Source organism: Magnolia sinica, chromosome 18 (genome assembly GCF_029962835.1).
Source record: "Magnolia sinica isolate HGM2019 chromosome 18, MsV1, whole genome shotgun sequence".
Lineage (NCBI taxonomy): Eukaryota > Viridiplantae > Streptophyta > Magnoliopsida > Magnoliales > Magnoliaceae > Magnolia > Magnolia sinica.
In genome coordinates, this window is record NC_080590.1 from 56,362,437 (window position 1) to 56,379,676 (window position 17,240).

General features: G+C 39.6%; 1 protein-coding gene across 2 annotated transcripts in view; it reads left to right on the forward strand.

The window, feature by feature from the left end:
* The window catches only part of LOC131232887 (nucleolin 2-like), a 48,294-nt gene that overhangs the window by 20,677 nt on the left and 10,377 nt on the right, over positions 1-17,240 (forward strand). For both annotated transcript variants that reach the window (XM_058229403.1, XM_058229402.1), the window contains exon 6: positions 10,856-11,014. In XM_058229403.1, coding sequence (XP_058085386.1) covers positions 10,856-11,014 — 159 coding nt within the window. The remainder of the gene's footprint in view (positions 1-10,855; positions 11,015-17,240) is intronic.

Sequence of the window (17,240 nt, forward strand, 5' to 3'; positions counted from 1 at the left end):
TAGTGATATTGAGCTATTAGCCAGAGCTATTGGTTTGAACTAATGATATTTAAGACATTATGTATGTGTCTTTTGAGCTTTGGTCAACCCAACCCCTTACTTTTCTAGTGATGATCTTGTTTGGGAACCGCTCTTCACACTCTTTCCCTCCTTTGGATCTTGACCCACAGATCCTATCCTCCTTTAATCAGGTTTATTTTTTTCATAATTAACGGAAGAAGAAAGATTACAAATTTCCCACCTTTAATTGGACACTTCAATGGAGAGATGATTGCTTTCTTTCCTATTGCCTGTTCTTCCAAATGGTAGAGAATGTGGCGCGGGTTGCCTTCCATTGGATCAATTGCTATTCCCACCACCTTACCTGCCTTGATCATAATCGGATTCACCACGGAGTCTTGAAGGAGATTGTCATTGCCTCTCTGGCCTGATTGATGGCCACCTTCCCTGCTCTCTTCAATTGCCTTTGATTCTTCAACCTAATTTGCCCAATGGTTTTCACTATTTTTCTCGTCTAAACATTTGGGGAGGAATTACTAGAAGGGTGTTTGGCTACCAAACGATATCGCGGCAACTTCCTTGGAGAATACTCCCCTCCTGGTTTTATAGACAACAATCTCCAATTCATCTTACACTTTATAGAGCTCTTTTCTGGTCTGGAGATTTGTTTGGACTTGTTAGTAATAGTTGCGAATAAGACGCAAAGGGCAACATCATTTTCCATCTGTGAAATGACAAGGATGTTGTTCTCTCAAATATCGTCATCATGCATGACCATGTGGAGCAACTACTAAATCCTCATTGTTGACTTGTGGATTACCAACTAACCCTTTCCTAAGGGTGTTGTCGCCTCAAGCTCCACAAGTCCCCTGTCATGATGCTAAACGGGACAACTGTCCCACGAGAGCACCATCTGCCCATGGAGTTTGAAATTCTAAAAAGACTTTGTACAAGCCATGTCACAAGGGTCATGTGGTAGCATGACTTCCTAATGATTGGAAAACTTGTGACACTCGATTTCCTAGTTGTTAGGGTGACCCACCCACGTCATTGTCTCCTTTGACTGCTCCCCAGGATCTTGCGGTTTACTTTGCATTTGGTTTTTTCGTCTAGCATTCTCTTAAGAATTTCTGCTGTTAGAAAAAGAAGATCGATTCTAGAGATCATCTTTCAGCAACACCTAGATTTCAAACCTTACATTTTCAACTTACAAATGGATCTCCTTAATCCTTCCCAAAATTTGACTTTCCTAATGGAAACCCTTGCAATTTCCTCTATTCTTCATTGATCTTGATCGAGGATCAATTTCCACAACTCACCGAAGTAGGATCCTAGCATAGCTATCATTTCCAAGCCACCAGAGGGAGGTTGCGAAGGCCCCTCCACCTCGTCTACTGCCTCATTTTCTTCCAAGTTTGTCCATATCCTTTGCAAAGGCCCATAAGAGAACAAGCTCCCATCCTAGAGCATCTTTTCCACTTCTTTCCATTAATGAAATCCACACTTTGGATCTGTGGAGTCTCTTTACTAACGCCTTTATAGACAAAAAAACAATTATTATGGGTGGAAATCCAGTCCCAAAATATCTTGCAAACATATGGTATTGTTGGTGAGAAGATAAATGACATTAGTGCATGACATCCTTCTTTCTTGAATCATTTGGATGCCAACCTTTAACAGGGTTTGATTCTTGATTCTTCAACAACCCAACCTCCCTTGAAAGTTTTCTGAGATGGTTGTGATATTTTTATGGCCCGGCCTTGCCATAGCTACTTCCCCAAAGATCCTTGTCCAACATGGTTTAGAATATTCGCATCTTATCAGTTGATGTATTATATTTGTATTGGCCATGGTGTGCCGTAAAGGCCGTTACATAAAGGTAATGGTGGCAACCATTACACGTTATGGGGTTGTAACAGCCGTAACAACCGTTATGGAAAAAATGACCCGTAATTGCCATTAACAGCATGTTGCATCCCCTATAAAGGCCATAATAGCCCCATAATGGTCTATTACAGGACAGCTACAGATTTGTCATACTTTTTAATCAACATTATGGGGCAGATATAGGTTTTTCGGTGGTTTTTTTTTTCAGTAAATAAAAAAGTAAAAAAGAGAGACCATAACGGCCATTACGGGGCCGTAACAGCTGTTATGCCCCGTGTCATAAAGGTCCACCACCGTTACTGTTACGGAACACCTTGGTATCGGCTTGTTACGATACATGATGTGGGTCTGCATCAGTTTGTCTCTGAAAAAATGTTTTGTATCTGTCGATACAGGCTGTATTGACACCAATACGTGTCTGATACGGCCGATACAGCCTAATTCGGCAATGAAGACTCGAATTTGATTTTCTCTATAATTTTACCTCATTTTTCCTCTTTTATTTTAATAATTGTGGAAGCTTAAGAGTTATTTTACACTAGATCTAGGTCTTTTTTGGGTATCAAAACAATAGATTTTGGTGGGATTTGACAAATTAAAGCGGAATGGGCCGTTATAAGAAAAATAGGAAAAGAAGGGTAAACCATCACTTTAATGTTTTTTTTTTTAATTATTATTTTTGTTTTCCGTGTTTTCATCTTTTTTTTTGGTTGTATTTCAATGTAATGGGCCTTAGTCTGTGAAATCAAACTTGATTTCTGTTTAGTTAGGGCCCATTTGATTTGCCTTTAGCACGCTAAGTCGTTAGACAACATTTAAAAAATAAAAATAAAAATTAAAGATTAGTCTGATACACTATTATATAGGGAAAAGGTACTATGCGCTCGACCTCACGATTAGCTCCCGTGAGGTCGAGTTGTGGGGGCCCCACCGTGATGCGTGTCGACCATCAACACCGTGCATTTGATGGGTACCCTCTAAGTTATGGGATATCCCAAAAATCGGCCGTATACGGAACTCAGGTGGGCCATACCATCTAAAATCATGTGAAACACCGTTAAAACATATAAAAGCACTTGGTGGGGCCCACCTGAGTTTTGAATTCTGCTGAAACTTGGTCTGAACCCTCATGCAAGTGGGACACACATAATGGATGGGCTGGATTTGCAAACCACATCTCTGTGGGCCCAAAAAACTGATTATGAATGTTTTAATGGTGCACGGCCCCTCCCCACTTATGTATGTGGTGTGGCCCACACAAGTAACGGATTGACTTGATTTTTGAGACCTAGGCCCACGATGGAATGGTGCATCTGATTGATGGGTTAGATGTTCGAAACGCATCACGGTGGGGCCCACACAGCTCGACCTCATGGGACGGACTCGTGAGGTCGAGCGCATAGTACCTTTTCCCTATATACATATCTAGAACACAGAAATGACATATTGTTGAATCCCCCCTCTCAAAACAACACTTATAATTTTACACTTATTTTTTGGCCTGCTTTTTTTATTTTTTATTTTTTATTTTTTATTTTTTAACACTTGTACAGTGTTGGTTTTCAGCTGGCTGATACTGTTATGTGACTGTTTATTTTTGCCTTATTTTCATAGGATATTTTTATTTTTTTAAAGATGATTTGTAAGGGGAGGAGTTGATGAATGGTCTAGATTAGAGGACGGGTTGTGGACCTTGCGTATGGGTCTAGGTTCATTGTATTTGGTTTGGTGTCTAGGTTCATTGTATTTGGTTTCGTGTCTAGGTTTATTGTATTTGGTTTCGTGTCTAGGTTTATTGTATTTGGTTTCGTGTTTAGGTTTATTGTATTTGGTTTCGTGTCTAGGTTTATTGTATTTTGGAGACTGTAAATAACTCTTAAGGGATAAATGAAACCTCAGCTGAAATTTCCCAATTCTTTGCGTGAGCAAGGAGGCTGGTCATCCTCGAATTTGACCAGCCTTTGCATTCTTATATCCACTTGCCACCCTTTCACCCCTCAAAACTCCCACAAATCCCAATTTTTTTTTTTCCCTCTTAATCGCAATAGAATCCATACCATTTGGTATTAGAGCTTCATTCTTGACGATTCCATGACAAATACCAGACAACAGATGGATTCTAAGTTGGAAAAGTTGGAGAACGAAGTGCAGCAGTTGTCTGGAGCACTGCGTGAGATACAAGAAACCTTGACAGCCATGAATCTGAAATATGATCGACTGGTGCAGGCAACAAATGCAAAAGGGCGGAGGGTGTCGCGGAACCCGAAGCCATGCGTGGTGGACAATCATCTAAGGCAGGAACCGACAACATCCAGACCCAATTTGCTTGGATTGACTTTCTCAAATTCGCAGGAGAGGATCCTATGAATTGGATCTATCGCACTGAACAATTTTTCAAATATCACAACACTACAGAGGATCAAAGGTACTTTTTGTTTCTTTCCATCTTGAAGATGAAGTTGTGAAATGGTTTCAATGGTACAAGAAAACTCAATCAAATCTAACTTGGAACAATTTTGTTAAAGCCCTTTGCGTACGTTTTGGATTGACAGATTATGAAGATTTTGATGCAGCACTCTCTAAGTTGCGTCAATTAGGTTCTATTCTAGACGGAGTTGAGAAGTTGGCAAACCGAGTAGTAGGCTGGTCTGAAAAGGCACTCATTGGCTGCATCATTAGTGGCCTTTAGGAGGAGATCAAGATGGATGTGAAAATATTCAAGCCTTCAACATTGCTGCAAGCAATTGGGGTAGCACGTATGCAAGAAGAAAAGCTCCAGCTGCTTTGCTGAAACAATAGATTCGCTTCAGGCAAATCATTGAACACCTTACCTACAACCCTCGAACTGGTAGCACCATTCCCAAAAAAAAAGTTGACTTGGGCAGATATGTAAGCTTTTCAAGAGAAGGGGTTGTGCTACAATTGTGACGAGAAGTTAGCGTAGGGCCATAATTGTAAAACCCAATAACTTCTCTTGCTCGAGGACTGTGATGAGATCGAGGGTGAGAAATCAACGAAAGACGAGGATCAACTAGAATTATATCATTCCATGCTCTCTCTGGTCTCACTCCCCATAAGCTATGCAGGTGGCAGGGTTGATAAAAAAAACAAACTATCTTAATTTTAATTGATAGTGGGAGTATGCATATTTTATTAATGAACACTTGGATTGTGAAATAGCCCATTCCTCCACCTTTGAGGTAATGCTTGCTAATGACAAAAAATAGAATGTTCGGATTAGTGCAAAGATGTCAAAATTGACATCCAGGGTTATCGATTCACAATTGATACGTTTTTATTACCTCCTAAAGGATCGGATGCGGTGTTGGGTATTTAGTGGTTGCAAAAGTTAGGATTTGTTTTGTGGGACTTCAAGCGCATGATGGTGGATTTCTCCATAGGTGATTAGTATTACACTTATAAGGGCAAGGGGCGGTTGACTTATGTCCCGCTAGTGTCCACTCATTGGAAAGCTTACTCAAACATCAACCGCAAGGCTAGTTGATGCAGAGGAGCCCTTCACCAGCGGGTAATGAACCTCCATCCCACCCTCCTGTTTTCACTAATTTATTGGATACTTCTGCAGATGTTTTTGCAGAACAACAAGGAATGCATCCAGTGTATTCTGAGGACCATCGCATTGAGGTTATCTCGAGAGCACCCCCTGCTAATGTTCAACCCGATCACTGTCCCCATGTTTAGAAAGCAGAGATTGAGTAGTTTGTGGAAGAGATTCTTGCTTTCGGTTCCATCGTCATCCGTCCTAGGCTCCTAGCAGCAGTCCGTATTCATCCTTGGTGTTGCTTGTTCGCAAGAAAGATGGCTCTTGATGCTTTTGTCTCGCTTACCATGCCCCAAACCAGATCACTGTCAGACATTCCCAATTCCGGTGATTGACAAGCTTGATGCGGGACATGAAAAATAAATATGATGTGCAAGATTTCAGGCTTTAGATCATAATAATTTAGAAACAATCACAGTAATTCCACATCCTTCATAAAGTCAAGCATTCAACAAGGGGAATCTACGAGGGTCCAAGCCTACACATGTTAGGGCTGAATCAATTAAAAATTATAGACCAAACAATGCTTAAAGGATAGTAGATTCATCCACACATGCAAAAGATTATTTCCCAATCCAAGGGATTCTCACGTTTCAATTCGTGAAAACCTAGGGTTTCAATAGTGGAATAAAACTTGGGGATTTGAGATGATCTAGGGTTAGGGTTATGGAAACAAGGCGAAAAAGGAGTAAAATAGAGACGAGAGGGAACTTGTGATCAGCCCGCACGTGTGGACAGCAAACCGGCTTGACGCACGTGCGTGGATGGCAGCCCGCATGTGTGTGGGGCCCATGAATCTGGAATCGGCCAGCTAGGGTTTTGTCGGCCAGGGATAGGCCACCTTCCCTCAAAATTTCAGGCCAAATGGATTATCGGTTTGAACATGGTACTCCGCCGAAGTTTAAGCCCTCCTGCAGGGTCAAATTCTGGAAATCTGCTGTAGGGGAAAGATTAGCTGTAAACGTGGGTGGATTTGATGAGGGGATGATTGTAGGAGATGAGGAATATAGAGGGTAGGAGATGGGGGCAATTTGGGATGGGTGTGGCTTCGCACTACAGTAGTTAGCCCTTCGAAGAAAGGAGGGTTTCGTACCTAATTAAGTTTCCATAACTCAGAGAACTAGAGAAGCAGGAAAACGTAGAATTTTATTAATCATCTTTAATGAAAAAACCCTGTAAGGGGTTGCCTATTCATAAGAAAAACCTATACCCCAAAAGCCGTGCCATGTGCGTAGACTATTACTTAAAGACAAAGTAATAAAACATAACAATTAATCAATGCAATCTAAACCGTTCATGATGTTCCTAATAACGGTAATAAACAAAACTCAAAGTCCTAGGTCACCTAGGGTAGTGGGCTATGATCATGAGATCCAATGATGAGATCCACATGATGATCAGGTCCACCCCAAGGAACCAAAACATAGTCCTCTAAGTAGGAGGCCCTTCATGGATGTCGTCATCAATCCAGATCGAAGGTGGGGCCCTCCTCCTTGCGTACGTGCATAAGGGGGCCGTGCGTGTGCGAGATGTCCCCATCAAAGCTGCTTGATGAGTTACGAGTGGTCCGTTACTTTTCAAAGCTAGATCTTTGTTCCGGTTATCATCATATTTAGGTTTTGGAGGATGTCCATAAGACTGTCTTTCGTACACATGGTGGCCATTTTGAATTCTTAGTGATGATGCCCTTTGGCCCCACAAATGCACCGACAACCTTCTAGAGCCTCATGAACAATGTTTTTTGACCGTTTCTTTGATGTTTCATATTGGTCTTCTTTAATGATATATTGGTGTATAGCCAAACTTGGGACGAGCATTGATAGCATTTGTGGTAGACCCTTTAGAACCTTCGTGCTCATCGCTTATTCATCAAGCGCTCCAAGTGTATGTTTGGCCAAACAGACTATTGAATATTTGGGTTAGATCATTTTTTAGTGACTGTTGATCCTTCCACATTTGCATGCATGGTGGATTGGCCTCGACCAATGACAATGAAGGGCCTTCGAGAGTTTCTTGGACTCACAGACTATTATGGATGCTTCGTTCGGGATTATGGTGGCAAGATCGGTGCCCCTCTCACAACACCCCTACTTGACTAGCAATTAGGAGACCGTCCGCATGTTTTGTAAGGACATGAATATATATATATATATATATATATATATTCATTATGAGGTACCGAATTGAAGATGAGCACTGCCTACCACCACCCTCAAACAAAAGGTCAAACAGAGGTGTGCTTAATCATTGCTTGGAGACTTATATTCGGTATTATGTAGGGGACTGTTCCTAGTAGTGGCTCAAAAGTTTACCTTGGGTAGAATGGTTGTATAACACAACTTTTCAGACGGTTGCTAAGATGACCCCGGGGGTTTACGGTTGCCCTCCACACCTACTGTTTCTTTGTATTTACCCAGCACCACTATTGTGGCGAAAGTGGACCAGCAGTTGTGCGACTGGGATGAACTCATGTACTGGCTTCGAACTAATTTGGTAAATGCTCAGAAGGGGATGAAAGTGCAACATGACCGTCGTCGAGCGTAATGAAATTTCTAGATTGGCAACTTGGTGTATCTAAAGCTTCGACCTTACCGCCATTCCAACGTTGGCCGTCACTCCACTAAAAAGCTTTCCCCTCACTTTTTTCGGCCCTTTTAGATACTTGAGCGTGTTGGTGTAATTGCTTATCGACTTGACCTCCCTCCAGAATCAAAGTTCCATCCGTTCTTCCATGTTTCACTTCTCAAAGGGCATATTGGCCAGGGTGTTTCAGTGTCTTTAGACCTTTCAAATGTTGCAGATGGTGGACTCATCTAGCTAGTCCCGCACCTTGTTTGTGAATATTGGACCGTCCAACGTAGGAGCCGCAAGCTCACCGAGGGGCTTGTTCAATGGAACAACTTGCCTCTGGTGGATGCCACTTGGGAGGATTTGGATTTGCTCTGTCATTGGTTTCTAGATTTTGAACCTTGTGGAAAAGGTTCATGTGAAGGGGAAGGGGATGTTATGTGACTGTTTATTTTTATCTTATTTTCCTAGTTATATTTTAATTTCTTTAAGATGATTTGTAAGGGGAGGAGTTTGTGAATGGTCTAGATTAGAAGAGGGGTTGTGGACCTTGCCTATGGGTCTAGTTTCATTGTATCTGGTTCGGTGTCTAGGTTAATTGTATTTGGTTTGCTGTCTAGGTTCAATGTTTTTGGTTTGGTGTCCAAGGTCATTGTATTTTGGAGACTATAAATAACCCCCAAGGCATAAATGAAACTTAAGCTGATTTTTTTTTCCTAATTCTCTGCTTGAGCAAGGAGGTCAATCATCCTCGATTTCAACCAACCCTAGCGTTGCCATATCCAATCGCTACCGTTTCACCCATCAAAATTCCCACGAATTCCAAAATTTCCCCCCTTAAACGCAATAAAATCCATCCCAGATAGGCCCTCTGATACTGATATCTAGAAGCATTCTTCCAACCTCAAAAATCTTATAATGCTCATCTTCAACCTGAGATCTCTTAGATTTCCCACTAGTTCTTGAGCTGCTTCTTTCCCTTCCTTTCAGCACCTCTGGTCCATATTTAGCCCTTTGATCACAAATGAATCTTGTATTGATCTTAGAGTTGTCGATGGTTTCAATAGCCTTTACAACGATTTTCTCAGAGTCCACCCTCATGTCGGCGAAACCTCTCAATAACCTAGAGCTCCTGTCTCTCAAGATGATGACTTCCCTACCTCATCGATTACTTTGAATTAGAGGTCCACATCCTTCTTTGAGATGCAAGGAAGGTTGATGACGAAGAGTGTCATCCACCTTACCCTCTAATGATTAGTTGATCTTAGAGGGGCTTTCCCTCTTCTTCTTACCATCTCTCAGTTGTCCTCCATTCGCTTTCAAATTTTCCAAGCATGGGATGTCAGAAGTAATAAAATAGAAGAATGGGTTCATTGCCTGAAGGACTTTAAAATCTAAATTGAAAAATTAGACAGGTTTACATTCTCAAAAAATATATATAAAAAAAAAAGGGAAAAAAGAAAAAAGAAAGAACCAAACAAGTTTACTATTCAAAATAAAAAAAGAAGAAAAAAGAACCAGACAATTCTTTTGTGAATGCAGTGATGTTTTGATTTGATCCTTTTATTGCTTTCTTTGTTTATTTATGGAGGTGTCCTTGTAAAACTCTTTTATCCTGGTGGTTACTGTGTTGTCTTTTGAAAGAATGATGTGGAGTACATTCCTCTTTTCAACTTGTTTATGATCTTAAAGGGAAGCCTAAAGTGCCACTTGACACCTTGCGAAGGGATAAAAAATGTTGGATAAAGTTGTTATGAGCATTGTTGCACGAAGCATGAAGGGCAACAATACCAGATGTGGGTGTGTTTCAAAATGTCAGCAAGCATAAATAAGTAGGAAGCAGGAACGGGAGTGTGATTTCTAGGTGTGATCAGAAGCATTAGCAACACCTAGGTCTAAGGTTCATACAACAAAGGTTATGAGTAGGTTTTTTGGGTTCTGGATCTTTTAAGGGATATAATTAAATAAGACTTTCTTTCTAGTAATATAATTCTTGTTATCTTCTCATAAGGAAAAAGAAGAAGAAGAAATTGAGACCTAATGCTTTTTGGATCCAATAGATTGCTTGCGATGCTAGATTAGGAGTTACAAAGTACGTTGAGAGATTTCTTCTTCTTCTTCTTCTCATTTTGAGCTTATTTCAGAGATTGCAATGTTTTGTTAGTACTTGTCATGGTCTGCTGTAACGGCCGTTACGTAACAATAATGGTGTCAACTGTTTTACATTATGGGGTTATAATGGCCACAAACCCCACCCCCTCCCCCAAAAAAAAAAAAAAAAAAAAGAAAAGAAAAAAGAAGAAGAACAAGAACGAGAAGAAGCCGTGGTGGCCATTACGGCCGTTGCAACTGTTACGGAATACCTTGGTATTTGGTGAGTAAATGACTTGCTGCGAAACAAACTTCTGATTGGATGTGCATATGTTTGTGGTTGCATACTATCATGCAATAGATTTTTGGTTTCTTGTTATCATGTCTTGTTCGCATTCCAGGTTACAAGTATGATAGTGTCACAACTCTTAGTACTGTTAATATGATAATTTAAGTGTGATAGGTTGTGAGATCTTGAAGGGCGTTTGTGCGAGATGCAGTCAATCTTTCCCTTGTTGTGAAAGATTAATGATTATTTCTGTAAAATGTTCTCAACTTTTATGCTTGTATCTTTTATTTGTATTGTTTCTGATCAATTTATGGGGTAAGGGAATGTGGAATTGTTGTGCAACTTTGAAACTGTGAAGTTTTGTCCATGTGTGTGGGAATGCTTAATAACCATGTTTCCTGAAAAAACAGCATAGCGTTTCTTGTAAGACAATTTTCTAACACATTTGGATGGTATAGGTGACATAACTGTAAGTCTTCCCTCCAATAAAGGCAAGTATGTTAGAGGAGTCCCTGGTAACATTGGTGTGGATAAGAAGTCTTCCACAACCCATGAACTCATACAAGTTCTAAGGGAGCAGGCAGCTCGGGGACAGGGACAAACAGGTTTTCTTAGAGGTACGGCTATATGTTTCAATTTTCTCTAATATCCTCTGGAAGTGACTTGTTTATGATGTATCGCTGTCTCCATACGCTGATTATCTGGTTTTATAAATGTATTTTTGGTCGTGTCATGCCTATTACCATGCACTTGCATACACTTATTTTTGACCTGCAACATGTTTTACCTTCATGTATTATAAAATGCTGAGTCCAGTAGTTTGGACAGTATGATTTGTGTTTTCAATTTGTACCAGTGGGACCCATAGTTCAGTGATCCAAACCGTCGACTTTGGGCCTTGCAGTGGATGGTCCACTCACCAAAATCTTCCATAATGGAAAAATCCTAACCTTTCATTAGGTTGCCAAAAAACAGGTGAAGAAACAAAATACAACAAAAACATTAAAAAAAGAAAAAAGGAAAAAGGCCAAGATGTTCTCTAGCTAGGATATTCCAGAATCTTTTATGAACAGCCGTTGATGGTGTGTTCCATCATAGCCGACAATTTGGATTGCTGAACCAGGGGATCACCATACAAGCTTTAGGCTGGAGCATTGTATACTGCTGCTTTTACCTTATCTCATTTTAACATTTTTGTGATCGTGATTTGCATACTAGTGGTTGTGTCCTGTTTTAGCTTGCTGCTAGAATTTCAAGGCTAGTGTTGCTTGTGTTTATTGGTTAAAAGAATTTGTTGAATTCTTGTTATCAAAGAGACATGGTCTGTTTAATGAGATACATAAAATAATGATTCAGATAGATTGATTCCAAAAATCTGTTGATAATGCAAATTATTGTTGTTCTTTGTCTTAATTTATACATTTATTTTTCTTTTTTCTTTATTTGTAGTTCATCTACAAAAAGTGAGATGTCTTGTGGTGGGATTATAGTTGCACAGAGTGTGAAGCAAAGTGGCAATAGATTTGGGTGCGGGAGTGGAGAGTTGAGTAGATTTAGGAAGAGGAAGGAAGAGAATAAGAGAAGGAAAGAGAAGGAAAAGTGTGAGAGGAGAGAATTGTGAGAGGGAATCACTTTCTTGTGTATTAGGGCCACAAGCCCTAACACGTTTTATTATAACACTAGAAACACACATACTTACTCCTCAAGAGCACACAACATTGTACATGCACACACATAAATACACACTAACATTATATAAGTACATTGCATTTTCTATACTCACCCTCAAGTTGGGGCATAGATGTTGATCATGCCCAACTCGCCAGTGATATGGAGAAGAGCATCCTGACTGAGAGACTTGGTAAGGACATCAACCAGTTGTTCCCTATAATGAACAAAGGGAGTCATAATTTCCTTGTTAATGACCTTCTCCTTACTGAAGTGACAATTGATCTCACTGTGCTTCATGTGCTCATGAAACACTAGATTGCTGGCAATGCGAATGGCAGCTTGATTATCGTAGTGGAAAGGAATGACACTCAAAGATTATTGCCAAGTTCTTGTAAGAGAGTTTGAAGCCAAACAAGTTCACATGTCGCATGAGCCGTTGCTCTATACTCGGCTTCGGCAGAAGATCGCGCAATAATAGACTGCTTCTTACTCTTCCAAGTGACAAAGTTACCACCTACAAATGTACAGTACCCAGAAGTAGACCATCAATCATGTAAACTTCCAGCACAATTAGCATCGAGTAACCAAAAAGGTGAAGATGAGCAAACCTTTACCAGGGGCGGATTTGAGATACTGAAGAATACGATACACTGCCATCAAATGCTTAGTGTGAGGGGTATGCATGAATTGACTGACAGCACCCACATCATAAGAAAGATCTGGTTGGGTAATGGTGAGATAAGCCAGCCAACCAACTGATAATGCATCCTTGAATCAAAGAGGAGAGTGCCATTTTCGGAATTGAGTTTTAGAGCAGTATACATAGGCGTAGTGGTAGGCTTGCATCCTAGCATCCCTGTCTTAGAGAATAGATCAAAGGTGCATTTCGTTTGAGATAGCACCACCCTCGACTTCGATTGGTCAACTTCAATCCCTAGGAAATACCACCACTATTCTCTCAATATCATCACTAGACAACACAATGTCATCCACATAGACAATTAGTACCATAACCCCTGTGGGTTGGTGACAAATAATAGAGAATGGTCAACTTGGCTACGAATAAATCCAGAGTCCAGAAGAGCATGACTGAACTTATCAAATCGGGCATGTGGAGACTGTTTGAGACAATAATTTGATTTCTTTAAGTGACACACAAGAGGCGACCTCATGAGGACCATGAGGCATAGAAAAATTGGGGGCTAGTCCATATGAACTTCCTCAACAAGATCACCATGTAAGAGCGCATTTTTCACATCTAGTTGAAATAGGGGCCAAAACAAATTCATTGCCAAAGAGATAACCACACGGACATAGTTGAGTTTGGTCACTGGAGAGAATGTCACAAATCAGTCCTCGCCATATGTTTGAGTAAAACCCTTTGCGACTAACCGTGCCTCATAACAACCGATGGAACCACTGGGATGATATTAGGTGGTGTAAACCCATCGACACTCAATAGTCTGTTTTCCCTTAGGTAGGGAAATCAGCTCCTAGGTAATATTTTTCACTAGCACCTGTATTTCTTCCATCATAGCCTTAGTCTAGCCAAGGTTACTCATAGCTTCTCTTATAATGCGACGGATAATAGAGGAGGATATGGAAGATGTAAAAGACTGGAGATGAGGTGAAAATGCTGATCGGAAACAAAATTAATAATGTGATGTTTTATGCATGAGCAGGATGGTTTACGTAAGGCAATGGGAAGATCGTCATGAGATTGAGGGTGAGAGCTTATACCTGATACATAAGAATAGGCTTTGAAACAGACGGAGGAGATTCATAATCAAGACATAATACTGGGAGGTATAGATTTAGAGTCAGACTGTATAAGCTCCTCTCCCCTAAATTAGTAAGTGGAGTAGATATCACCCTCCAGTAGAGAAGTATTGGAATATCTTCAAAGATGGTGACATCCACTGACACATACCACTTACAGGTCAGAAGATTATAACACTTATACCCCTTTTGTGACCGAGAGTAACCTAAGAAAGTACACTTTATGGCCCGATGACTCTACTCGTTGTTACTCCCATCATGAATCTGAGAAGCATGTACACCAAAAAAACTTTAGGAGGTAATGGAAACAGTTTGTCATGTGGGTGCAAGATTTCAAATGAAGACTTGTGTGACAGTATACGAGATGGAATGCGATTAATCAAAAAAACAACATCAAGGCATCATTCCAGAATTGCTTTGGAGGTTCAGTCCACGTAAATGTCATGAATAACTTCAAGAAGGTGACAGTTCTTTCGCTCAGCTAGTGTTGTTAAATGCGACCGCATACTCGCATATGTGAATTCCCATATGCATATTGCATATGCCATGATGGCATATGCTATCGTAGTGCATATGTGATTGCATATGTTAAATGTGCGAGGATATGCGATCGCATATGTGATGTATGTGATCGCATACCGCATATGCGATCACATACAACATATGTGATCGCATATATGCCAATTGTTGGCACATTATTATTATTATTTGGAAAAAAATCAAACTTTAGTAAGTGTAACTTGTAATTGTAAGTTGTGTAACTATATTCAGTGTTCGAAGAATCGGTATCACTACAAGTTTCGTTGGCTAGGGATATGGAAACAATATCGATATCGTCGATAATATCGCTGATAACCGAAAATGTGGGGAAACATGGGAAAAACGGTAGAATTTTCAACGAAACTTCAGGAAATGTTAAAATATAATATTTGTATATTTAGAAATTAAAAAATTTACAAAAAGAATGCATACATAACAAGTTTCCATTTAATGGGGCCTTAAAAGCATGTGTTGTTGTAAGAAATCAGCCCAACCATCCCATCCGACCATATTTAATCATCCAACCTTCCATCCAAACATCCATCGATATTACAAAATATCAACAACACAGGATATTTCACCAAGAAATCATCAACAATTGGAAAGGAAACAAAAGATTGTGGTCTCAATATCGCGCATGTTGCAATATCGATAAGATCGAGATATTATCAATATTATCAATGACAAATTGAACACTACATACAAACATGTGCCCATGAAAAAAAAAATTGAAATTTTTTTTCTAATAAACAAAATTTTGATGATACCAATACGTTGGCGATATTATTGAAATATCTTCGATACACTTATGATACAAGCATTACCTAGAATTTACATAGTCGAAAATATTGGCGATACATTGGCGACATTGATGCATTAGCAATACAAGTGACACCTAGAATTTACATAGTTGAAAATATTGGCGATTATATTAGCAATATTGATACGTTGGCAATACTTAGCGATACATTGCTAATACCTGGAATTTCTGATATTACCAGCATTATCGTTATCGCTACCAGTGTTATCGGTGTCGTTGAGCTGGAGATAAAGATAATATCGGAGATATTTCGAACATTGACTATATTGTTGAATGTAACTTAGTGTTAGTGTAACTAAGTTGTAACTTGTAGCTCGTAAGTAGTGTTAATGTTATAGTGTATAAATAATAACATTAAGATGTAACTTTAAAATTGTATTTGTATAATAAATAGCTTATTGATTGTTTTCCTACTTAACTATATTGTTGAATTTTGAATTTGATGTACTTCATTCATTTTTCTCACAAGTTACAAACTGATTTTATATTTGTAAAATTACTATATTAGTTATCTATTAACTTAGGGCAGTTTCCCTTAAGTTTTTATATTTTTCTACATTTTTTTTTTTCAAAATGTCCCCTTATTTTTTTTAAAAAAAATTAAAAAAAAAATGTGATTGCATATGCAATCGCATATGTGCATAGGCATATGCGATCGCACAGAACTGCATATGTAGCTTGATGACATTGTGCTCAGCTGCACCATTTTGTTGAGGGGTTCGAGAACACAATGCATAAGACAAGATGCCATGGTTTGCAAAATAAAAACAAAAATGCATTTGACATATACTCGCCCCCATTATCAGAATGTAAAATTTTGATGGGGCATTGAAATTGGTTGAGCACGTCATTGTAAAAATGCTTGAACATGTCAACAACTTCATGCTTGGATTTTAGAAGATAAACCTAGGTCATCCGTGTGCAATCTTTAATAAATGTAATAGAAATATGTAAAAAAAGAGAGGTAACGGGAGCATGACCCTAAACATCAGAGGGGACTAACTCAAACAGTATGGATTTCTTCTTAGATAAACTAGAAGGGAACACAACCTAGTGATGTTTGGAGAACTCTGAAGTTTCATAGCTTAAATGTTTAAATATAGAAATTGAAGGAAACAAAAGTTTTCATTCAGATGAGGATGGATCTAAGCGGCAATGCCATCGGGACACTGACTCCCTACGGACAAGGCACTTAGTGCTATCACAAGAGCATCATCAAAAAATAAATTCCTCCACGTTCATGGCCCCCACCAATCATTATCATCTACTTCATCTGGAGGTCTTGAGCTACACAATGAGAAAGAAAGAAGGTTACTGAACAATTCAAAGATTTCGTGAGAGGGTTGACAGATAATAAATTGAGTGGGAAGCTAAGTACATGCAAGATTGAAGACAAGTGCATGGTAGGAGAAACCTTGATGGAACCAAATCTAGATACAAGAGTTTGGTTTCTATTAGTAACAGTGACAATATGACTGGGTAGAAGAAAAATAGGAGCTAAATGGATGAGGCTTACCAGTAATGTGGGGTAGCTCCGAAATCAATGACCTAGGAAGTATGAGAGGATACATGTAGGGTAGTACGAGAGGCTCTGGAAGTAATTAGGGACCTCATGCACATGCAGTCACATCAAGGCGTTACATGCTTCATGGTACGAGAGAACTCATAATAGTCAAGTGATTTGATTCCCCCGCATCACTTCGTTTCACCCCCTCTTCTCTCTAAAGCTTATCACTGGGGAATCCCTTTCCTCCACTTTGTTTCGCTTTGCTTGACTTGGTCATGGTTATCCTCCTACCTCCCCAAGGATGTTAAAAGTAGGAGAATTGGTGACTCTCATGACTATTAAGACTGATATCCTCATCCATGCCTTAACCAAACAAACCAGCTCTTCTCTCTTTAGTTAGTATGTGAGTTATCTATCCCTTTCCCGCACAGTCCTACGAGAAAGCGAAATCACTTGAGGTAGATCGCTCCGCTACAATTGGCTCTGAAGTCTTCTTGGAACTAGTGGATGCACTACCAACCATTGA